This window comes from Melospiza melodia, unplaced genomic scaffold, assembly GCF_035770615.1.
Source record: "Melospiza melodia melodia isolate bMelMel2 unplaced genomic scaffold, bMelMel2.pri scaffold_343, whole genome shotgun sequence".
Lineage (NCBI taxonomy): Eukaryota > Metazoa > Chordata > Aves > Passeriformes > Passerellidae > Melospiza > Melospiza melodia.
In genome coordinates this window covers 23875-49391 of record NW_026948663.1, presented here as the reverse complement: position 1 = coordinate 49391, position 25517 = coordinate 23875, and the positions used below count along the sequence as shown (strand labels likewise).

Sequence of the window (25517 nt, the reverse complement as noted above, 5' to 3'; positions counted from 1 at the left end):
GTGGCATGGGGACATTTCTGGGTAGGTGGAGGACACTCTGGGTGGTATAGTGACATTTCTGGGTGGCACGGTGACACTCTGGGTGCCTGAGGGACACTTTGGGTGACATGGAGACATTTTTGGATACCTGGAAGACGCTCTGGGTGTCGTGGGGACATTTCTGGTTCCCTGAAGGGCAGTTTGGGTGGCGTGGTGACACTTTGGGTGGCATGAGGACACTCTGGGTGGCATGGTGACACTCTGATTACCCGAGGGACATTTCTGGGTCCCTGGGGACACTTTGGGTGGCATGAGGACACTCTGGGTGGCATGGTGACACTCTGGGTGGCATGGTGACACTCTGATTACCCGAGGGACATTTCTGGGTCCCTGGGGGACACTCTGGGTGTCGTGGGGACACTCTGGGTGGCTGGGGGACACCAGGTGGCATGGGGACATTTCTGGGTAGGTGGAGGACACTCTGGGTGGCATGGTGACATTTCTGGGTGGCCTGGTGACACTCTGGGGTGGCCTGGTGGCACTCTGGGTGGCATGGTGACACTCTGATTACCCGAGGGACATTTCTGGGTCCCTGGGGGACACTCTGGGTGGCATGGGGACACTTTGGGTGGCATGGGGACACTCTGGGTGGCATGGTGACACTCTGATTACCCGAGGGACATTTCTGGGTCCCTGGGGACACTTTGGGTGGCATGGGGACACTCTGGGTGGCATGGGGACACTCTGGGTGGCTGGGGGACACCAGGTGGCATGGGGACATTTCTGGATAGGTGGAGGACACTCTGGGTGGCATAGTGACATTTCTGGGTGGCCTGGTGACACTCTGGGTGGCATGGTGACACTCTGATTACCCGAGGGACATTTCTGGGTCCCTGGGGGACACTTTGGGTGACATGGGGACACTTTGGGTGGCCTGGTGACACTCTGGGGTGGCCCGGTGACACTCCGGTGTCCCTGTCCCTTGCAGGAACGTTGAATGTCTGAACCTGCTGCTGAGCAGCGGCGCCGACCTGCGGAGGAGGGACAAGTTCGGGAGGTGAGCGGGGACACCCGGGGACACCTGGGGACACTTGGGGACTTCCTGGTGTCCCCAAATCCCAGCTCAGGGTTGGGGACGTTTCTGGGTTCCTGAGGGGTCACCAACGCTCCTTCCTGGGACCCCCCTGAGATGGGGGCTCCAAACCCCCTGCAGGTCCTGGGAGGGTCTCCAAAGTGTCCTGGGAAGGTCCTGGGAGGGTCCCCAAAGTGTCCTGGGAGGGTTCCTGGGGTGTTCTGGGTCCTGGAAGGGTTCCTGGGGATATCCTGGGCTCCTGCAGGTCCTGGAAGGGTTTCCAGAATGTTCTAAACTCCTGCTGGGTCCTCGAAGGGTTCCTGAGGTGTCCTGGGTCCTGGAAGGGTTCTCAGGGTGTCCTGGGGCTGCTGCAGGTCCTGGGTGGGTTCTTGAGGTGTTCTGGGAGGGTCCTGGAAGGGTTTCCAGAATGTTCTGAGCTCCTGCAGGTCCTGGAAGGGTTCCTGGGGTGTTGTGGGAGGGTCCTGGAAGGGTTCCTGGGGCATCCTGGGCTCCTGCAGGTCCTGGAAGGTTCTGGAAGGGTTCCCGGGGCATCCTGGGCTCCTGGAAGGTTCTGGAAGGGTTCCTGGGGTATCCTGGGCTCCCGCAGGTCCTGGAAGGGTTACTGGGATATCCTGGGCTCCTGCAGGTCCTGGAAGGTTCTGGAAGGGTTCCTGGGGCATCCTGGGCTCCTGGAAGGTTCTGGAAGGGTTCCTGGGGCATCCTGCAGGTCCTGGAAGGTTCTGGAAGGGTTCCTGGGGTATCCTGGGCTGCTGCAGGTTCTGGAAGGTTCTGGAAGGGTTCCCGGGGCATCCTGGGCTCCTGGAAGGTTCTGGAAGGGTTCCTGGGGCTCCTGCAGGTCCTGGAAGGTTCTGGAAGGGTTCCTGGGGCATCCTGGGCTCCTGCAGGTCCTGGAAGGGTTCCCGGGGCTCCTGGAAGGTTCTGGAAGGTTCTGGAAGGGTTCCCGGGGCTCCCGCAGGTCCTGGCAGGCGCGCAGGGCTGCGGGTGGGTCCCTGAGGCCGCGCTGTCCCCTTTGTCCCCAGGACCCCCCTGCACTACGCGGCGGCCAACGGCAGCTACCAGTGCACGGTGACGCTGGTGACGGCCGGGGCCGGCGTCAACGAGGCCGACGGCAAAGGCTGCACGGCGCTGCACTACGCGGCCGCCTCCGACACCTACCGCAGGTACAGGGGGCACCGGGCACTGCCAGGGGGCACCGCGGGCACTGTGGGCATTGTCACTGGCCCGGGGGTACAGGGGGTACAGGGGGCACTGTTGGTGATGGCAAAGGCTGCACGGCCCTGCCCTCCGACACCTACCGCAGGTGAGGGCACCTGGGCACTGCCGGGTGGCACTGGGGCACTGCGGGCATTGTCACCAGCCCAGGTGGCACTGGGGGTACAGGGGGCACTGTCGGTGATGGCAAAGGCTGCACGGCGCTGCACTACGCGGCCGCCTCCGACACCTACCGCAGGTACAGGGGGCACCGGGCACTGCCAGGGGGCACCGGGGGCACCGTGGGCATTGTCACCGGCCCAGGTGGCACCGGGGTCACTGCAGGCATTGTCACCAGCCTGAGATGGCACCTGGGGGCACCGCGGGCATTGTCACCGGCCTGGGTGGCACTGGGGCACCGCGGGCATTGTCACTGGCACTGGGGGCGCCGCGGGCATTGTCACCAGCCCAGGTGGCACTGGGGGTACAGGGGGCACTGTCAGTGATGGCAAAGGGGGCACTGCGGGCATTGTCACCAGCCCAGGTGGCACCGGGGGTACAGGGGGCACTGTCGGTGATGGCAAAGGCTGCACGGCCCTGCCCTCCGACACCTACCGCAGGTGAGGGCACCTGGGCACTGCCGGGTGGCACTGGGGCACCGCGGGCATTGTCACCAGCCCAGGTGGCACCGGGGGCACTGCAGGCATTGTCACCGGCCCAGGTGGCACCGGGGGTACAGGGGGCACTGTAGGGCACCTGGGCACTGCCGGCTGGCACTGGGGCACCGCGGGCATTGTCGCCAGCCTGAGATGGCACCTGGGGGTACAGGGGGCACTGTCGGTGATGGCAAAGGCTGCACGGCGCTGCACTACGCGGCCGCCTCCGACACCTACCGCAGGTGAGGGCACCTGGGCACTGCCAGGGGGCACTGGGGGCACCGCGGGCATTGTCGCCAGCCTGAGATGGCACCCGGGGGTACAGGGGGCACTGTCGGTGATGGCAGAGGCTGCACAGCCCTGCCCTCCGACACCTACCGCAGGTGAGGGCACTGCCACCAACCCCAGGTGGCACCTGGGCACTACCACCAGCCTGAGGTGGCACTGGGAGAGCACCTGGGGCATTGTCACCAGCCTGAGGTGGTACCTGGGGGCACTGCCACCAACCCCAGGTGGCACTGGGGGGGCATCCAGGGCACTGTCACCGGCCTGACATGGTACTGCAGGCACCTGGGGGCACTGCCACCAGCCCCAGTTGGCACTAATGGCACTGGGAGTGCACCCTGGGGCACTGCAGGCACTGTCACCAGCCTGAGATGGCACCTGGGGGCACTGGCGCCAGCCCCAGGTGGCACTGGGGGGCACTGTGGGCATTGTCACCGGCCTGAAGTGGCACCTGGGGGCATTGTCACCAACCCTAGGTGGCACTAATGGCACTGGGGGGACACCTTGGGGGCACTGGGGGCATTGTCACCGGTCTCAGGTGGTACTGGGGATACCAGGGGCACTGTCACCAGCCTGAAGTGGTACCTGGGGGGGGCACTGAGGGTGGTCATGATCATTGTCACCATTGTCACTGTGGTGTCCCTGGTGGCCCTGGTGTCCCCATGGTCACTGTCACTGTCCCCTGTCCCCGTTGTCACCGCGGTGTCCCCGGTGCCGTTGCAGAGCCGAGGCTCACTCAGGACCCAGCGAGGAGGAGCCCCTGAAGGAGTCGAGGCTGAAGGAGGCGTTCTTGTGAGTGCTGGGAGGGACTGGGATGGACTGGGAATGGACTGGGATTAACTGGAATGGACTGGGAGGGACTGGGATTTAACTGGGATGGACTGGGAATGGACTGAGATGGACTGGGAATGGACTGGGATGGACTGGGATTAACTGGGAACGGATTGGAAATGAGCTGGGAATGGACTGGGGTTAACTGGGAATGGACTGGAATGGACTGGGATTGAACTGGGAATGGACTGGGATTTAACTGGGATTGAACTGGGAATGGACTGGGAATGGACTGGGATTTAACTGGGATTTAACTGGAATGGACTGGGATTTAACTGGGAATGGATTGGGATTGAACTGGGAATGGACTGGGATTAACTGGGTTTAAAGTGGAATGGATTGGGATTTAACTGGGAATGGACTGAGATTAACTGGGATTGAACTGGAATGGATTGGGATTTAACTGGGAATGGACTGGGGTTAACTGGGAATGGACTGGGATTGAACTGGGAATGGACTGGGATTAACTGGGATTGAACTGGAATAGACTGGGGTTGAACTGGAATGAAACTGGGATTGAACTGGAATGGACTGGGATTAACTGGGAGTGGACTGGGATTAACTGGGATTGAACTGGAATGGACTGGGATTTAACTGGGAGTGGACTGGGAACCGACTGGGAATGGACTAGGAATTAACTGGGAATTTGCTAAAATTTACTGGGAATTTGATGGGATTTTACTGGGGATTTGCTGGGAATTTGCTCAAATTTTACTGGAATTTTGCTGGGAATTTACTGGGAATCCGTTGGGAATTTGCTAAAATTTACTGGGATTTTACTGGGAATATTGCTGGGAATTTGATAGCAATTTTGCTGGGATTTGTTTGTTTGTTTTTTTTTTTTTTCTGGGAATTTTACTGAGAATTTGCTGGGAGTTTAATGGGAATTGGCTGGGATTTTCCTGGGAATCCTCTCTGCTGAGGAGCAGAGGAACCCCTGCTCCTGTTCCAGCCCAAACCCACCCCTTCACTCCCAGCACTTTCTGTGAGGTTTTGTGACTTTCCCTACAGATTTTTTTTATCCTTTTCTTTAATTTTTTTGGGGTTTTTTTCCCCAATTTTAGCTGTCTGGAATTCCTGCTGGACAACGGTGCTGACCCCTCCCTGCGGGACAAGCAGGGCTACACCGCCGTCCACTACGCGGCCGCCTACGGCAACCGGCAGAACCTCGAGCTGGTGAGGGCTCCAGGAGAGGGGAAATCAGCCCCAAAAATGGGGGAAAGCAGCCCCAAAAATGGGGGAAAATACCACCAGGAATGGGGGAAATCAGCCCCAAAAATGGGGGAAAACAGCCCCAAAAATGGGGGAAAGCAGCCCCAAAAATGGGGGAAAACAGCCCCAAAAATGGGGGGAAATTCCACCAGGAATGGGGGAAAGCAGCCCCAAAAATGGGGGAAAGCAGCCCCAGAAAATGGGGGAAAATACCACCAGGAATAGGGGAAAGCAGCCCCAAAAATGGGGGAAAACAGCCCCAAAAATGGGGGAAAGCAGCCCCAAAAAATGGGGGAAAGCAGCCCCAAAAATGGGGGAAAACACCACCAGGAATGGGGGGAAATACCACCAGGAATGGGGGAAATCAGCCCCAAAAATGGGGGAAAATACCACCAGGAATGGGGGAAAACAGCCCCAAAAATGGGGGAAAATACCACCAGGAATGGGGGAAAACAGCCCCCAAAAATGGGGGAAAACAACCCCAAAAAATGGGGGAAAGCAGCCCCAGAAAATGGGGGAAAATACCACCAGGAATGGGGGAAAACAGCCCCCAAAAATGGGGGAAAACAGCCCCAAAAAATGGGGGAAAGCAGCCCCAAAAATGGGGGAAAACAGCCCCAAAAATGGGGGGAAATTCCACCAGGAATGGGGGAAAGCAGCCCCAAAAATGGGGGAAAGCAGCCCCAGAAAATGGGGGAAAATACCACCAGGAATAGGGGAAAGCAGCCCCAAAAATGGGGGAAAACACCACCAGGAATGGGGGAAAGCAGCCCCAAAAAATGGGGGAAAACACCACCAGGAATGGGGGGAAATACCACCAGGAATGGGGGAAAGCAGCCCCAAAAATGGGGGAAAGCAGCCCCAGAAAATGGGGGAAAATACCACCAGGAATAGGGGAAAGCAGCCCCAAAAATGGGGGAAAACAGCCCCAAAAATGGGGGAAAATACCACCAGGAATGGGGGAAAGCAGCCCCCAAAAATGGGGGAAAACAGCCCCAAAAATGGGGGAAAATACCACCAGGAATGGGGGAAAATACCACCAGAAATGGGGTAAAATACCACCAGGAATGGGGGAAAGCAGCCCCCAAAAATGGGGAAAAACAGCCCTAAAAATGGGGGAAAATACCACCAGGAATGGGGGAAAATACCACCAGGAATGGGGGAAAGCAGCCCCAAAAATGGGGGAAAATATCCCCAGGAAATGAGGGGAAAACAGCCCCAAAAATGGGGGAAAGCAGCCCCAAAAATGGGGGAAAACAGCCCTAAAAATGGGGGGAAATACCACCAGGAATGGGGAGAAACAGCCCCAAAAATGGGGGAAAACAGATTTTTTGGAGTTTTTGGGGTTTTAGGGTTGGGATTTTTGGATTTTTTTGGGGGTTTTGGGGTTGGAGTTTTTGGAGTTTTTGGGGTTTTTGCCCTTGTGCAGCTCGGGGTGGGTTTGAGGAGCTCTGGGGTCAGGTCTGGATTTGGGGTTTTGTCCTTGCAGCTCCTGGAAATGTCCTTTAACTGCCTGGAGGATGTGGAAAGCACCGTTCCAGTCAGCCCTTTGCACTTAGCTGTGAGTGCTGCGGGTCCTGGCAGGGTCCTGAGGGTCCTGGAAGGGTTCCTGAGGGTCCTGGAAGGGTCCTGAGGGTCCTGGAAGGGTCCTGATGGTCCTGGAAGGGTCCTGAGGGTCCTGGAGGGGTTCCTGAGGGGTTCCTGAGGGTCCTGGGAGGGTCCTGAGGGTCCTGGAAGGGTTCCTGAGGGTCCTGGGAGGGTTCCTGAGGGGTTCCTGAGGGTCCTGGAAGGGTCCTGAGGGTCCTGGGAGGGTCCTGAGGGTCCTGGAAGGGTTCCTGAGGGGTCCTGGAAGGGTTCCTGAGGGTCCTGGAAGGGTCCTGAGGGTCCTGGAGGGGTTCTTGAGGGGTTCTGGAAGGGTCCTGAGGGTCCTGGGAGGGTCCTGAGGGGTCCTGGAAGGGTCCTGAGGGTCCTGGGAGGGTTCCTGCAGGTCCTGGAGGGGTTCCTGAGGGTCCTGGAAGGGTTCCTGAGGGGTTCCTGAGGGTCCTGGGAGGGTCCTGAGGGTCCTGGAAGGGTTCCTGAGGGTTCCTGAGGGGTTCCTGAGGGGTCCTGGAAGGGTCCTGAGGGTCCTGGAAGGGTTCCTGAGGGGTCCTGGGAGGGTCCTGAGGGTCCTGGAAGGGTTCCTGAGGGTCCTGGAAGGGTCCTGAGGGTTCCTGAGGGGTTCCTGCAGGTCCTGGGAGGGTTCCTGATGGTCCTCGAAGGGTCCTGAGGGTCCTGGGAGGGTTCGTGAGGGTCCTGGAAGGGTTCCTGAGGGTCCTGGGAGGGTTCCTGAGGGTCCTGGGAGGGTTCCTGAGGGTCCTGGGAGGGTTGCTGAGGGTCCTGGAAGGATTCCTGCAGGTCCTGGAGGGGTTCCTGAGGGTCCTGGAGGGGTCCTGAGGGTCCTGGAAGGATTCCTGCAGGTCCTGGAGGGGTTCCTGAGGGTCCTGGGAGGGTTCCTGAGGGTTCCTGAGGGTCCTGGGAGGGTTCCTGAGGGTCCTGGAGGGGTTCTTGAGGGGTTCTGGAAGGGTCCTGAGGGTCCTGGGAGGGTTCCTGAGGGTCCTGGAAGGGTTCCTGATGGTCCTGGAAGGGTCCCGAGGGTCCTGGAAGGGTTCCTGATGGTCCTGGAAGGGTCCTGAGGGTCCTGGAAGGGTTCCTGAGGGGTCCTGGAGGGGTTCCTGAGGGTTCTGGACTCCTGCAGGTCCTGGGAGGGTTCCTGAGGGTCCTGGAAGGGTTCTGGGGTGGCCTGGGATGGTCCTGAGAGTGTTCTGGTGCTGTCCTGGGTTCCTGCTGGGTCCTGGAAGGGTTCCTGAGGGGTTCTGGGCTCCTGAGGGGTCCTGGGAGGGTTCCTGAGGGTCCTGGGAGGGTTTCTGAGGGGTCCTGAGGGGTTCCTGAGGGTCCTGGGAGGGTTCCTGATGGTCCTGGAAGGGTTCCTGAGGGTCCTGAAAGGGTTCCTGAGGGTCCTGGAGGGGTTCCTGAGGGGTTCTGGACTCCTGCAGGTCCTGGGAGGGTTCCTGAGGGTCCTGGAAGGGTTCTGGGGTGGCCTGGGATGGTCCTGGAAGGGTTCTGGGGGTGTCCTGGAAGGGTTCTGGAGGGTTCTGGAAGGGTTCTGGGGTGGCCTGGGATGGTCTTGAGAGTGTTCTGGTGCTGTCCTGGGTTCCTGCTGGGTCCTGGAAGGGTCCTGAGGGGTTCTGGGCTCCTGAGGGGTCCTGGGAGGGTTCCTGAGGGTCCTGGGAGGGTTCCTGAGGGTCCTGGGAGGGTTCCTGAGGGTCCTGGGAGGGTTTCTGAGGGGTTCTGGGCTCCTGCAGGTCCTGGAAGGGTTCCCACAGTGTCTTGGGAGGGTCTTGGAATGGTTCTGGAAGGGTTCTCGGGGTGTTCTGGGTCCTGGAAGGGTTCTGGCGGTGACGTTTCTGGTGGGGACATTTCTGGGTGCTTAGGGGGTACTTTAGGAGACACTTCTGGGTGCATGACAGGGACATTTCTGGGTGCCTGGGTGACACTTTGGCTCCCTGAGGAACACTCCAGCTACCTGGAGGACACTTTGGGTTCCTGAAGGACACTTTGGGTACCTGGAGGACACTTTGGGTACCTGAGGGACACTTCGGGTTCCTGAGGGACACTTTGGGTTCCTGGAGGACACTTTGGGTACCTGAAGGACACTTTGAGTACCTGAGGGACACTTCGGGTTCCTGAAGGACACTTTGGGTTCCTGAAGGACACTTTGGGTACCTGAAGGACACTTTGGGTTCCTGAGGGACACTTTGGCTACCTGAGGGATTTTTCTGGTTGCCCAAGGGACATTTCTGGTTACCTGAGGGACACTTTGAGTACCTGAGGGACACTTTGGGTACTTGAAGGACACTTTAGTTGCCTGGAGGACATTTCTGGTCACCTGAAGGACACTTTGAGTACGTGAGGGACACTTTGGGTACCTGAAGGAACATTTTGAGTACCTGAGGGACGCTTTGGTTGCCTGGAGGGCATTTCTTGTTACCTGAGGGACACTTTGGGTACTGAAGGGACATTCCTGTCTGTCCCCAGGCCTACAATGGTCACTGTGAAGCCCTCAAGGCTCTGGCTGAGACGCTGGTGAGGGACGTTTCTGGTTACCTGAAGGACACTTCAGGTGCTTGAGGGACACCAGGGACACTTTGGAGACTTTTCTGGTTGCCCGAGGGACATTTTGGTTACCCAAGGGACAGTTGTGGTTGGCTGAAGGACACTTTGAGTACCTGAAGGACACTCTGGGTGCCTGGAGGACATTTCTGCTTACCTGAGGGACACTGAGTTCCTGAGGGACACTTTGGGTGTCTGAGGGACATTTCTGGTTACTTGGGGGACACTTTGGATACCTAAAGGACACTTTGGTTGCCTGAGGGACACTTTGGGTGTCTGAGGGACAGTTTGGGTGGCTGGGTGAGACTTTGACTACCCGAGGAACCCTCCAACTACCTGAGGGACACTTTGGGTACTGAAGGACACTTTAATTGCCTGGAGGACATTTCTGGTTACCTGAAGGACACTTTGAGTACATGAGGGACACTTTGGGTACTGAAGGGACATTCCTGTCTGTCCCCAGGCCTACAATGGTCACTGTGAAGCCCTCAAGGCTCTGGCTGAGACGCTGGTGAACCTGGACGTGCGGGACCACAAGGGCCGCACCGCGCTCTACCTGGCCACGGAGCGCGGCGCCAGCGAGTGCGTGCAGGTGCTCACCAGCCACGGCGCCTCCGCCCTGGTCAAGGAGAGGAAGAGGAAGTGGACGCCTCTCCACGCTGCAGGTGGCACCTGGCAGGGGTTCCTCAGGGGGTTCTGGGCTCCTGCAGGTCTTGGGAGGGTTCTGGGAGGGTTCCTCAGGGGGTTCTGGGCTCCTGCAGGTCTTGGAAGGGTTCTGGGAGGGTTCTTGGGGTGTTTTGGGAGGGTTCCTCAGGGGGTTCTGGGCTCCTGCAGGTCTTGGAAGGGTTCTGGGAGGGTTCTTGGGGTGTTTTGGGAGGGTTCCTCAGGGGGTTCTGGGCTCCTGCAGCTCTTGGAAGGGTTCCTCAGGGGGTTCTGGGCTCCTGCAGCTCTTGGAAGGCTTCCTCAGGAGGTTATGGCCTCCTGCAGCTCTTGGAAGGGTTCTGGGAGGGTTCCTCAGGGGTTCTGGGCTCCTGCAGGTCTTGGAAGGGTTTCAAAGTGACTTGAGAGGGTCCTGGGATGGTTCTGGAAGAGTTCTTGGGGTGTTCTGGGAAGGTTCTGGAAGGGTTCCTGAGGAGTTCTGGGCTCCTGCAGGTCCTGGAAGGGTTCTGGGAGGGTTCTTGGGGTGTTTTGGGAGGGTTCCTCAGGGGGTTCTGGGCTCCTGCAGCTCTTGGAAGGGTTTCAAAGTGACTTGAGAGGGTCCTGGGGTGGTTCTGGAAGGGTTCTTGGGGTGTCCTGGGAGGGTTCTGGAATATCCTGGGAGGGTTCTGATGGTGTTCTGGGCTCCTGCAGGTCTTGGAAGGGCTCCAAAAGTGTCTTGGGAAGGTCCTGGAAGGGTTCTGGGAGGGTTCTTGGGGTGTCCTGAGAGGGTTCTGGAATATCCTGGGAGGGTTCTTATGGTGTTCTGGGCTCCTGCAGGTCTTGGAAGGGTTCCAAAGTGACTTCAGAGGATCCTGGGAGGGTTCTTGGGGTGTCCTGGGAGGGTTCTGGAATGTCCTGGGAGGGTTCTCAGGGTGTTCTGGGCGCTGGGAGGGTTCTTGGGGTGTTCTGGGAGGGTTCTGGAATGTCCTGGGAGGGTTCTTGGGGTGTTCTGGGAGGGTTCCTCAGGGGTTCTGGGTCTTGCAAGGGATGGGGATGGGGCCCTACAGAACCCAGAAACCCCAGGGGTTCAGCCCATTCCTGAGGGTTTGGGGGTTTCTGATTTGTCATCTCTTTTTCCTTGTCCTCCTTCATCATCGCCCTTTGCTCATCTCTCTTTTCTGTCCCTCTGTCCTGTCCCTCTTGTCCTCATCCCTCTTCCTCTCTCTTCACCCCGTTTCTCTTTCCCTCCTCCCATTTCCCGTTCCTGTGCCCAGCTGCCAACGGGAACACGGATTCCCTGCACCTCCTGATCGACAGCGGCGAGCGGGCGGACATCACCGACGTCATGGACATCCACGGCCAGTGAGTGCCACCAGGGCCACCAGGGCCACCTGCTGGAAGGTCCCAGCTTGAGATGAGGACCAGGAGAGATCCCTCAGCAACTCCAGCACGGCCAAAATGGGGTGGAATTTGGGATATTGGTTGAGTTAATTAATGATAAAATCATGGTGGGATCCTGAGACAGGGAGGAGAACCTGCTGGAAGGTCCCAGCTTGAGATAAGGACCAGGAGAGATCCCTCAGCAACTCCAGCATGGCCAAAATGAGCTGGAATTTGGGATATTGGTTGAGTTAATTAATGATGAAATCATGGTGAGATCCTGGGACAGGGAGGAGAACCTGCTGGAAGGTCCCAGCTTGAGATGAGGACCAGGAGAGATCCCTCAGCAACTCCAGCATGGCCAAAATGAGCTGGAATTTGGGATATTGGTTGAGTTAATTTGGTTTATTAGTGATGAAATCATGGTGGGATTCTGGGACAGGTAGAGACACCTGCTGGAAGGTCCCAGCCTGAGATAAGAAGCAGGAGAGATCCCTCAGCAACTCCAGGACAGCCAAAATGGGGTGGAATTTGGGATATTGGTTAATTTGGTTTATTAGTGATGAAATCATGATGGGATCTTGGGACAGGTAGAGACACCTGCTGGAAGGTCCCAGCTTGAGATGAGGACCAGGAGAGATCCCTCAGCAACTCCAGCATGGCCAAAATGGGGTGGAATTTGGGATATTGGTTGAGTTAATTTGGTTTATTGGTGATGAAATCATGGTGGGATCCTGGGACAGGGAGGAGAACCTGCTGGAAGGTCCCAGCTTGAGATGAGGACCAGGAGAGATCCCTCAGCAACTCCAGGACAGCCAAAATGGGGTGGAATTTGGGATATTGGTTAATTTGGTTTATTAGTGATGAAATCATGGTGGGATCATGAGAGGGGAAGTGGTTCCAAAGGAGCTTCTCCTGACCCTTCCCAGCTCTTCTGCTCCTCCCTGAGGGATGGAGGCTCTGCTCAGTCCATCCCACAAAGGGGATCTTGTTCTCTGCACAAGAACGTTCCATTTTTGCTGCTTAGATATCTTATCCCAGAGGTGCCACCACCATCCTGAATGTCCCTCAGCAACATTTCCAGTGGTCCTTCACCTCCATTTCTGTGTCCCTCACCACCATTCCCAATCGTCCCAACCCTCCCAGGCTCTTTGTGGTCTCCATGAATTCTCCATCCCAAACCCCTCCAGGCTCTTGGTGATCTCCATGAATTCTCCATCCCCACCATCCCAACTCTCCATGTTCTTGGTGGCCTCAATGAATTCTCCATCCCTGCCATCCTAAACCCCTCCAGTTTTTGGTGATCTCCATCAATTCTCCATGTTCTTGGTGCTCTCCATGAATTCTCCATCCCAACCCCTCCATGCTCTTGATGCTCTCCATGAATTCTCCATCCCCACCATCCCAACCTTTCAGACTTTTTGTCAGTTCCATGAATCCTCCATCCCTTTTCCCTCCATGCTCTTGGTGCTCTCCATGAATTCTCCATCCCAACCCCTCCATGTTCTTGGTGGGTTCCATGAATCCTCCATCCCAAACCCCTCCATGCTCTTGGTGCTCTCTATGAATTCTCCATCCCAACCCCTCCATGTTCTTGGTGGGTTCCATGAATCCTCCATCCCAAACCCCTCCATGCTCTTGGTGCTCTCTATGAATTCTCCATCCCAACCCCTCCAGGCTCTTGGTGGTCTCCATGAATTCTCCATTGCAACCCCTCCATGTTCTTGGTGGCTTCCATGAATCCTCCATCCCAAACCCCTCCATGCTCTTGGTGCTCTCCATGAATTCTCCATCCCAACCCCTCCAGGCTCTTGGTGGTCTCCATGAATTCTCCATTGCAACCCCTCCATGTTCTTGGTGGGTTCCATGAATCCTCCATCCCAAACCCCTCCATGCTCTTGGTGCTCTCCATGAATTCTCCATCCCAACCCCTCCAGGCTCTTGGTGGTCTCCATGAATTCTCCTTTGCAACCCCTCCATGTTCTTGGTGGGTTCCATGAATTCTCCATCCCAACCCCTCCAGGCTCTTGGTGCTCTCCATGAATCCTCCATCCCAAACCCCTCCATGTTCTTGGTGGGTTCCATGAATTCTCCATCCCAACCCCTCCATGTTCTTGGTGCTCTCCATGAATTCTCCATCCCCACCATCCTAACCTTTCAGGCTTTTTGTCAGTTCCATGAATCCTCCATCCCAACCCCTCCATGTTCTTGGTGGGTTCCATGAATTCTCCATTCCAAACCCCTCCATGTTCTTGGTGGGTTCCATGAATTCTCCATCCCAACCCCTCCATGCTCTTGGTACTCTCCATGAATCCTCCATCCCCACCATCCTAACCTTTCAGGCTTTTTGTCAGTTCCATGAATCCTCCATCCCAACCCCTCCATGTTCTTGGTGGGTTCCATGAATTCTCCATTCCAAACCCCTCCATGTTCTTGGTGGGTTCCATGAATTCTCCATCCCAACCCCTCCATGCTCTTGGTACTCTCCATGAATCCTCCATCCCAATCCCCCCAGGTCCTTGCAGCTCTCCATGAGTTCTCCTCCTCTCCCCTTGCAGGACCCCTCTGATGCTGGCCATCATGAACGGCCACGTGGACTGTGTCCATCTCCTGCTGGACAAGGGCTCCACGGCCGACGCCGCCGACAAGAGGGGCCGGACCGCGCTGCACCGGGGGGTGAGTGGGGGGCTGGGGGGGCTCCTGCTAGAGATAGATAGATAGATAGATAGATAGATAGATAGATATAGATATAGATATAGATATAGATATAGATATAGATATAGATATAGATATAGATAGCTATAGATATAGATATAGACATAGATATAAATAGATATAGATAGATATAGATAGATATCTGTATAGATATGTAGATATATAGATATATATATTGATATATATTGATATTGATAGGTAGATAGATAGATAGATAGATAGATAGATAGATAGATAGATAGATAGATAGATAGATAGATAGATAGGTATAGGTATAGATATAGATATAGATATATAGATACAGATATAGGTATAGGTATAGATAAAGGTATAGATATTAGATATAGATATAGATGTAGATATTAGATAGAGATATTAGATATAGATATAGATATAGATATAGATATAGATATAGATATAGATATAGATGTAGATAGATATAGCTATAGATATATAGACATAGATATAAATAGATATAGATAGATATAGATAGATATCTGTATAGATATGTAGATATATAGATATATATATTGATATATATAGATATACAGATATAGATAGAGAGAGAGAGATAGAGATATATAGATAGAGATATTGATATTGATAGGTATATAGATAGATAGATAGATAGATAGATAGATAGATAGATAGATAGATAGATAGATAGATAGATAGATAGGTATAGGTATAGATATAGATATAGATATATAGATACAGATATAGGTATAGGTATAGATAAAGGTATAGATATTAGATATAGATATAGATGTAGATATTAGATAGAGATATTAGATATAGATATAGATATAGATACAGATATAGATATAGATATAGATATAGATATAGATATAGATATAGATATAGATATAGATATAGATATAGATATAGATGTAGATAGATATAGCTATAGATATATAGACATAGATATAAATAGATATAGATAGATATAAATAGATACAGATAGATAGATAGATATCTGTATAGATATGTAGATAAATAGATATATATATTCATATATATAGATATACAGATATAGATAGATAGATAGATAGATAGATAGATAGATAGATAGATAGATAGAGATATATAGATAGAGATATTGATATTGATAGGTATTGATAGATATATAGATAGATATAGATATAGATATAGATATAGATATAGATATAGATATAGATATAGATATAGATATAGACTATAGAACTTACGCCCCACCCCCCTACTCCCCCTCACCCCCCAGCGGCATCCCACTAATCCAAAAGCCACATAACCCCCCAGGCTGTGACTGGCTGTGAGGCCTGCCTGGCTGCCCAGCATGGCCCACCATGTATCTATTAGAACTCCCTCGCCCATAGACATAGACATAGATTAGATATAGATATAGATAATAGATATAGATATAGATATAGATATAGATATAGATATAGATATAGATATAGATATAGATATAGATATAGATATAGATATAGACATAAAAAAATATAAAACCTAAAACCTGAGGCATCCCACTAATCCAAAAGCCACATTAACCCCCAGGCTGTGACTGGCTGTGAGGCCTGCCTGGCTGCCCTGCTGGACCACAATGTGTCTGTATAGATATAGATATATATATATATATAGAGAGAGATATAGATATAGACATAAAAAAATATAAAACCTGAGGCATCCCACTAATCCAAAAGCCACATTTTGTGAACCCCCAGGCTGTGACTGGCTGTGAGGACTGCCTGGCCGCCCTGCTGGACCACGATGCCTTCGTCCTGTGCCGGGACTTCAAGGGCCGCACCCCGATCCACTTCGCCTCGGCCTGCGGGCACCTGGAGGTGCTGCGGACGCTGCTGCGCGCGGCGCTGTCCACCGACCCGCTGGACGCCGTGGTGGACTACAGCGGCTACTCGCCCATGCACTGGGCCTCCTACAGTGGTGAGAGCCTCATCCACTCCGAAACTCTGGAGTTTTGGGGGTTTTCTACATTTTTGGGGGGATTTTCTGGGGGTTTGGGGGTTTTTTTTTTGGTTTTTTTCTGGTTTTTTGGGTCCGTGGACTACAGCGGCTGCTCGCCCATGCACTGGGCCTCCTACAGTGGTGAGAACCTGATTTACTCCAAAATCCAAATGGTCCTCCTGTTCTTGTGGGTTTTTTCTGAGTTTTGGGGTGGTTTTTTTGGTTTTGTTTTTCTGGAGTTTTTTTGAGTTTTTCTGGGGTTTTGGGGGTCTGTGGACCCCGGCTACTCGCCCATGCACTGGGCCTCCTACAGTGCTGAGAGCCTCATCCACTCCAAAACACAAATGGTTCTCCTGGTCTTGTAGAGTTTTGGGGTTTTGCTGGAGTTTTTTTGAGTTTTTTCGGGGTGTTTTTGGTCCGTGGACTACAGCGGCGACTCGCCCATGCACTGGGCCTCCTACAGTGGTGAGACCATGAGCCACTCCAAAATCCAAATGGTCCTCCTGTTCTTGTGGGGTTTTTTTGAGCTTTTCTGGGTTTTCGGGGGTTTTTCTGGATTTTTTTCTGATTTTTTGAGGGGGTTTTTTGGGTCCGTGGACTACAGCAGCTGCTTACCCATGCACTGGGCCTCCTACAGTGGTGAGACCCTGATCCACTCCAAAACACAAATGGTCTTCCTGGTTTTGTGGGGTTTTGGGTTTTTATGGGGTATTTTTTGGTTCGTGGACTACAGTGGCTACTCGCCCGTGCACTGGGCTTCTCACAGTGGTGAGAGCCTCATCCACTCCAAAATCCAGCTGATTTTCCTGGTCTTGTGGAGTTTTGGGGTTTTTCTGGAGTTTTCCTGTGGTTTTTTGGGGTTTTGGGGGTGTTTTTTGGGTCTGTGGACTACAGCGGTTCCTCACCCTTGCACTGGGCCTCCTACAGTGGTGAGACCATGAGCCACTCCAAAACCCAAATGGTCCTCCTGTTCTTTTTGGGTTTTTGGGTTTTTCTGGGATTTTTCTGAAGTTTTTCTGGGAGTTTTGGGGCGTGGTTTGGTTTTTTGGGGTTTTTTTTTGTTTGTTTCTTTGGGGTTTTTTGGGGTTTTTTTGGGGGGCCGTGGACTACTCACCCATGCACTGGGCTTCTCACAGTGGTGAGACCCTGCCCTACCTCCTCCAAAACTTTGGGTTTTTTTTTTTTCCTTTTGGTTTGGGGCTTTTTCTCCCTCTGTCAGACTCCTTAAAAAAAAAAAAAAAAAAAAGGATAAAAATGGGAAAGGAGCAATTGCAGAGCATCTTCCTGCAGGATTTTTGGGGTGGCTGCAGGTGGGACTGAGGCAGCAGGATGGGAAATCCTTGTAGGGGATGTGAGTCCTTCAGGGAATTAAAACCCTAAATTCCTCCAGGAAATTAAACCCTAAATTCCTTCAAGTAATTAAACCCTAAATTCCTTCAGGGAATTAAAACCCTAAATTCCTTCAGGGAATTAAACCCTAAATTCCTTCAGGGAATTAAACCCTAAATTCCTTCAGGGAATTAAAACCTAAATTCCTATGGAATTAAAACCCTAAATTCCTACAGGGAATTAAACCCTAAATTCCTTCAAGGATTTAAAACCCTAAATTCCTTCAGGGAATTAAACCTTAAATTCCTTCAGGGAATTAAACCCTAAATTCCTTCAAGGAATTAAACCCTAAATTCCTATGGAATTGAAACCCTTAAATTCCTATGGAATTAAAACCCTAAATTCCTTCAGGGAATTAAACCCTAAATTCCTATGGAATTAAAACCCTAAATTCCTTCAGGAAATTAAACCCTAAATTCCTTCAAGTAATTAAACCCTGAATTCCTTCAGGGAATTAAAACCCTAAATTCCTTCAGGGAATTAAAACCCTAAATTCCTTCAGGGAATTAAACCCTAAATTCCTATGGAATTGAAACCCTAAATTCCTATGGAATTAAAACCCTAAATTCCTTCAAGGAATTAAAACCCTAAATTCCTTCAAGGAATTAAACCCTAAATTCCTTCAGGGAATTAAAACCCTAAATTCCTATGGAATTAAACGCTAAATTCCTTCAGGAAATTAAACCCTAAATTCCTTCAAGGAATTAAAACCCTAAATTCCTTTAAGGAATTAAACCCTAAATTCCTTCAGGAAATTAAACCCTAAATTCCTTCAAGTAATTAAACCCTAAATTCCTTCAAGGAATTAAACCCTAAATTCCTTCAGGAAATTAAAACCCTAAATTCCTTCAGGGAATTAAACCCTAAATTCCTTCAGGGAATTAAAACCCTAAATTCCTTCAGGGAATTAAAACCCTAAATTCCTATGGAATTGAAACCCTAAATTCCTTCAAGGAATTAAACCCTAAATTCCTATGGAATTGAAACCCTAAATTCCTTCAGGGAATTAAAACCCTAAATTCCTATGGAATTAAAACCCTAAATTCCTTCAGGGAATTAAAACCCTAAATTCCTATGGAATTAAAACCCTAAATTCCTTCAGGGAATTAAAACCCTAAATTCCTATGGAATTAAAACCCTAAATTCCTTCAGGGAATTAAAACCCTAAATTCCTATGGAATTAAAACCCTAAATTCCTTCAGGGAATTAAACCCTAAATTCCTTCAGGGATTTAAAACTCTAAATTCCTATGGAATTGAAACCCTAAATTCCTATGCAATTAAGACCCTAAATTCCTATGGAATTAAAACCCTAAATTCCTTCAGGGAATTAAAACCCTAAATTCCTATGGAATTAAAACCCTAAATTCCTTCAGGGAATTAAAACCCTAAATTCCTTCAGGGAATTAAACCCTAAATTCCTTCAGGGATTTAAAACCCTAAATTCCTATGGAATTGAAACCCTAAATTCCTATGGAATTAAGACCCTAAATTCCTATGGAATTAAAACCCTAAATTCCTTCAGGAAATTAAACCCTAAATTCCTTCAGAGAATTAAACTCTAAATTCCTATGGAATTAAAACCCTAAATTCCTTCAAGGAATTAAAACCCTAAATTCCTTCAGGGAATTAAACCCTAAATTCCTTCAGGGAATTAAAACCTAAATTCCTATGGAATTAAAACCCTAAATTCCTATGGAATTGAAACCCTAAATTCCTATGGAATTAAACGCTAAATTCCTTCAGGAAATTAAACCCTAAATTCCTTCAAGGAATTAAAACCCTAAATTCCTTTAAGGAATTAAACCCTAAATTCCTATGGAATTAAGACCCTAAATTCCTATGGAATTAAAACCCTAAATTCCTTCAGGGAATTAAAACCCTAAATTCCTATGGAATTGAAACCCTAAATTCCTTCAGGGAATTAAAACCCTAAATTCCTTCAGGGAATTAAACCCTAAATTCCTTCAGGGAATTAAACCCTAAATTCCTATGGAATTGAAACCCTAAATTCCTTCAGGGAATTAAAACCCTAAATTCCTTCAGGGAATTAAACCCTAAATTCCTTCAGGGAATTAAACCCTAAATTCCTATGGAATTAAAACCCTAAATTCCTTCAGGGAATTAAAACCCTAAATTCCTTCAAGGAATTAAACCCTAAATTCCTATGGAATTAAAACCCTAAATTCCTTCAGGAAATTAAACCCTAAATTCCTATGGAATTAAAAATATGGAATTAAAAATATGGAATTAAAAATATGGAATTAAAATCTCCTCAAGGTGCTGCCAGCAGAACATGGATCCTCTGGGAAGGGTTTTGGGGCGCTTTTTTTGGGGTTTTTGGCTCTTGGGGTCACTCTCAGCTTGGATTGGATGATGTGGGGGGGATTTTCCAGGATTTTGGGATTTTGGGGATTTTTGGGATTTTTGCTGTTTTGTCTCCCCAGGGCACGAAGATTGTCTGGAATTGTTACTTGAACACAACCCGTTTGCATACCTGGAAGGAAACCCCTTCACTCCATTGCACTGTGCAGTGTAAGCAACACCCCAGAATAATTCTGGATTATTGCAAAAAATTATTGCAAAGGAATTTGGAAAGGGAATTTTACCCCAAAATAATTCTGGGGTTTTGGAGCCTGAAAAGGGAATTTTACCCCAAAATAATTCTGGGGTTTGGAGCCCCTAGGATGGGCTGAAAAGGGAATTTTACCCCAAAATAATTCTGGGGTTTGGAGCCTGAAAAGGGAATTTTAGACCAAAAATAATTCTGGGGTTTGAAGCCCCTGGGATGGGCTGAAAGGGGAATTTTACCCCAAAATAATTCTGGGGTTTTGGAGCCTGAAAAGGGAATTTTAGACCAAAAATAATTCTGGGGTTTGAAGCCCCTGGGATGGGCTGAAAGGGGAATTTTACCCCAAAATAATTCTGGGGTTTGGAGCCTGAAAAGGGAATTTTAGACCAAAAATAATTCTGGGGTTTGAAGCCCCTGGGATGGGCTGAAAGGGGAATTTTACCCCAAAATAATTCTGGGTTTTGGAACCCCTGGGATGAGCTGAAAGGGGAATTTTAGGTAAAAATAAATATGGGGTTTGGAGCCCCTGGGATGGGCTGAAAAGGGAATTTTAGACCAAAAATAATTCTGGGATTTGGAGCCTGAAAAGGGAATTTTAGACCAAAAATAATTCTGGGGTTTGGAGCCTGAAAAGGGAATTTTACCCCAAAAATATTCTGGGGTTTGGAGCCCCTGGGATGGGCGGAAAAGGGAATTTTACCTAAAAATAATTCAAATTATTCCAGGCCTTGGAGTCCCTGGGTTGGGGTGAAAAGGGAATTTTAGACCAAAGATAATTCTGGGGTTTGGAACCCCTGGGATGGGCTGAAAGGGGAATTTTACCTAAAAGTAATTCTGGGGTTTGGAGCCTGAAAAAGGAATTTTACCCCAAAATAATTCTGGGGTTTGGAGCCCCTGGGATGGGCTGAAAAGGGAATTTTACCTAAAAATAATTCAAATTATTCCAGGCCTTGGAGCCCCTGGGTTGGGGTGAAAAGGGAATTTTACCCCAAAATAATTCTGGGATTTGGAGCCTGAAAAGGGAATTCTACCCCAAAATAATTCTGGGGTTTGGAGCCTGAAAAGGGAATTTTACCCCAAAACAATTCCAGGCCTGGGATGGGCTGAAAGGGGAATTTTACCTAAAAATAATTTCAATAATTCCAGGCTGTGGAGCTCCCAGAAAGGGAATTTTATCCCAAAATAATTCTGGGTTTTGGAGCCCCTGGGATGGGCTGAAAGGGGAATTTTACCTAAAAATAATTCAAATTATTCCAGGCCTTGGAGTCCCTGGGTTGGGGTGAAAAGGGAATTTTACCTAAAAATAATTTCAATAATTCCAGGCTGGGGAGCCCCTAAAAAGGGAATTTTACCCCAAATCTCTGCAGTTCTGGGTCATTTCTGAGCTCCCTTTTCCCTCTCAGAATTAACAACCAGGACGGCGCTGCTGAGATGCTGCTGGAAGCATTGGGTGCCAAGATTGTTAATAGCAGAGATGCCAAAGGAAGGTGAGCATTAATTAAGTGTTTTAATTAGTAATTAATTAATTTATTAATTAATCATTAATTACCATGTTAATAATTAATAATTAATTGCAATATTTCCCATTCACACTCAGCTGGTTATTGTATATGTATTACAATATTTCACATTCACGCTCAGCTGGTTATTATTTATCTATATTACATTTACTTTATCAATATTAATTTGCTGATATTTTTAATTTGTCAAATTTGCTGCATTAATATTAATCGTTAATAATGAGAAAGTATGAAATTTATGAAATCAATTTTTTTAAAAGTAGTATAATTTTTAAAATTAAAAATATTGAATAAAAATGAGTATTTAAACTGTTAAATAAAAATATGAATATTATGAAAATCCAAATGAAAAATATGAATATTCTGAAAATACAAAAAATACGAACATTATTAAAATATTAACTGAAAATATTAATATTATGAAAACACAAATGAAAAACAAATTAATATTATGAAAATATGAACTAAAACAAATTAATATTATGAAAAAATAAAATGGAAATCTTTGAGCATCCCCCCCTTGTCCTGCCCTGTCTCTGACGGGTTTGGCTCCCCCAGGACCCCCCTTCACTTCATTAATATTAATCATTAATAATGAGAAAGTGTGAAATTTATGAAATAATTTTTTTTAAAAGTGGCATAATTTTTAAAATTAAAAATATTAAATAAAAATGAGTATTTAAAGTAGTAAATAAAAATATGAATATTATGAAAAATCCAAATGAAAAATATGAATATTCTGAAAATACAAAAAATACGAACATTATTAAAATATTAACTGAAAATATTAATATTATGAAAACACAAATGAAAAATATTAATATTATGAAAATATGAACTAAAACAAATTAATATTATGAAAGAATAAAATGGAAATCTTTGAGCATCCCCCCCTTGTCCTGCCCTGTCCCTGATGGAGTCTGGCTCCCCAGGACCCCCCTTCACTTCATTAATATTAATCATTAATAATGAGAAAGTATGAAATTTATGAAACAAATTTTTTATTAATAGTATAATTTTTAAAATTAAAAATATTAAATAAAAATGAGTATTTAAAGTAGCAAATAAAATGTGAATGTTATGAAAATCCAAAGGAAAAATATGAATATTCCGAAAATACAAACTCAAAAATACGAATATTATTAAAATATTAATACTATGAAAACACAAATGAAAAATATTAATATTATGAAAATATGAACTGAAATTAATATTTTGAAAAAATAAAATGGAAATCTTTGAGCATCTTCCCCCTGTCCTGCCCTGTCCCTGATGGAGTTTGACTCCCCCAGGACCCCCATTCACTTCATTAATCTTAATCATTAATAATGAGAAAGTGTGAAATTTATGAAATAAATTTTTTTATAAATAGTATAATTTTTAAAATTAAAAATATTAAATAAAAAGGAGTATTTAAAGTAGTAAATAAAAATATGAATATTATGAAAAATCCAAATGAAAAATATGAATATTCTGAAAATACAAACTCAAAAATACGAATATTATTAAAATATTAATATTATGAAAACACAAATGAAAAATATTAATATTATGAAAATATGAACTGAAATTAATATTATGAAAAAATGAAATGGAAATCTTTGAGCATCCCCCCCTGTCCTGCCCTGTCCCTGTCCCCAGGACCCCCCTTCACGCCGCTGCCTTCGCCGACAACGTCCGGGGGCTGCGGCTGCTGCTGCGCCACCAGGCGCTCGTGGACCCGGCCGACAAGATGGGCAGGACCCCCCTGATGGTGGCATCGGAGCACGGGCACACGGCGGCACTGGGTGGGTACCAAGGGTGGCATCGGAGCACGGGCACATGGCGGCACTGGGTGGGTACTGAGGGCGGCACTGGGTGGGTACTGAGGGTGGCATCACAGAAAGGGCACACGGCGGCACTGGGTGGGTACAGAGCGCGCACACGGCGGCACTGGGTGGGTACCGAGGGTGGCATCGGAGCACGGGCACATGGCGGCACTGGGTGGGTACTGAGGGCGGCACTGGGTGGGTACTGAGGGTGGCATCACAGAAAGGGCACACGGCGGCACTGGGTGGGTACCAAGGGTGGCATCGGAGCACGGGCACACGGCGGCACTGGGTGGGTACAGAGCGGGCACACGGCGGCACTGGGTGGGTACAGAGGGTGGCATCAGAGCACGGGCACACGGCGGCACTGGGTGGGTACAGAGCGGGCACACGGCGGCACTGGGTGGGTACAGAGGGTGGCATCGGAGCACGGGCACACGGCGGCACTGGATGGGTACTGAGGGCGGCACTGGGTGGGTACCGAGGGTGGCATCAGAGCACGGGCACACGGCGGCGCTGGGTGGGTACAGAGGGTGGTATCACAGAACGGGCACACGGCGGCACTGGGTGGGTACCGAGGGTGGTATCACAGAAAGGGCACACGGCGGCACTGGGTGGGTACAGAGGGCGGCACTGGGTGGGTACCGAGGGTGGCATCAGAGCACGGGCACACGGCGGCACTGGATGGGTACTGAGGGCGGCACTGGGTGGGTACCGAGGGTGGCATCGGAGCACGGGCACATGGCGGCACTGGGTGGGTACTGAGGGCGGCACTGGGTGGGTACTGAGGGTGGCATCACAGAAAGGGCACACGGCGGCACTGGGTGGGTACAGAGCGGGCACACGGCGGCACTGGGTGGGTACCGAGGGTGGCATCGGAGCACGGGCACATGGCGGCACTGGGTGGGTACTGAGGGCGGCACTGGGTGGGTACTGAGGGTGGCATCACAGGGCACACGGCGGCACTGGGTGGGTACAGAGCGGGCACACGGCGGCACTGGGTGGGTACCGAGGGTGGCATCGGAGCACGGGTACATGGCGGCACTGGGTGGGTACTGAGGGCGGCACTGGGTGGGTACCGAGGGTGGCATCGGAGCACGGGTACATGGCGGCACTGGGTGGGTACTGAGGGCAGCACTGGGTGGGTACTGAGGGTGGCATCACAGAAAGGGCACACGGCGGCACTGGGTGGGTACAGAGCGGGCACACGGCGGCACTGGGTGGGTACCGAGGGTGGCATCGGAGCACGGGCACACGGCGGCACTGGGTGGGTACAGAACGGGCACACGGTGGCACTGGGTGGGTACTGAGAGCGACACTGGGTGGGTACCAAGGGTGGTATCACAAAACGGGCACACGGCGGCACTGGGTGGGTACCGAGGGTGGCACTGGGTGGGTACCAAGGGTGGCACTGGGTGGGTACAGAGGGTGGCATCGGAGCACGGGCACACGGCGGCACTGGGTGGGTACAGAACGGGCACACGGTGGCACTGGGTGGGTACCAAGGGTGGCACTGGGTGGGTACCAAGGGTGGCATAATTGGAGAATATAAAATATATAAAATATATAATATATATAATATATATGATATATAAAGTATATAATATATATATAAAATATATAATATATGTATAATATATAAAATATATATCTATAAAAACCTGAGTCACCACACCATGAATCTCACAACCCCAGCCTAAAGCAGCACAAAATCTGAAAATATATATATAAAACATGTAAAATATATAATATATATTTTTGTACAAAATATATAATATATATAATATATATTATATATAAAGTATATAATATATATAATATATATAAAATATAGAATATATGTATAATATATAAAATATATATCTATGAAAACCTGAGTCACCACACCGTGAATCTCACAACCACAGCCTAAAGCAGCACAAAATCTGAAAAATAAATATATAAAATATGTAAAATATATAATAGATATAAAATATATAATATATGTATAATATATAAAATATATATCTATAAAAACCTGAGTCACCACACCATGAATCTCACAACCACAGCCTAAAGCAGCACAAAATCTGAAAAATAAATATATAAAATATAAAAATAGATATAAAAACCTGAGACATCAGGATGCTGCTCCTCCCAGAGCTGTCCCCTCTCC

General features: G+C 49.3%; 1 protein-coding gene across 1 annotated transcript in view; it reads left to right on the top strand.

Moving 5' to 3' along the window:
* LOC134434320 (serine/threonine-protein phosphatase 6 regulatory ankyrin repeat subunit C) overlaps positions 1–25517 on the top strand; it is a 47243-nt gene that overhangs the window by 16159 nt on the left and 5567 nt on the right. Inside the window, exons 13-24 of the mRNA XM_063182996.1 lie at positions 968–1036; positions 2092–2232; positions 3928–3996; positions 5100–5211; positions 6737–6808; positions 9860–10061; positions 11310–11397; positions 13974–14091; positions 15834–16053; positions 19910–19997; positions 21438–21521; positions 23196–23341. Coding sequence (XP_063039066.1) covers positions 968–1036; positions 2092–2232; positions 3928–3996; positions 5100–5211; positions 6737–6808; positions 9860–10061; positions 11310–11397; positions 13974–14091; positions 15834–16053; positions 19910–19997; positions 21438–21521; positions 23196–23341 — 1409 coding nt within the window. The remainder of the gene's footprint in view (positions 1–967; positions 1037–2091; positions 2233–3927; positions 3997–5099; positions 5212–6736; positions 6809–9859; positions 10062–11309; positions 11398–13973; positions 14092–15833; positions 16054–19909; positions 19998–21437; positions 21522–23195; positions 23342–25517) is intronic.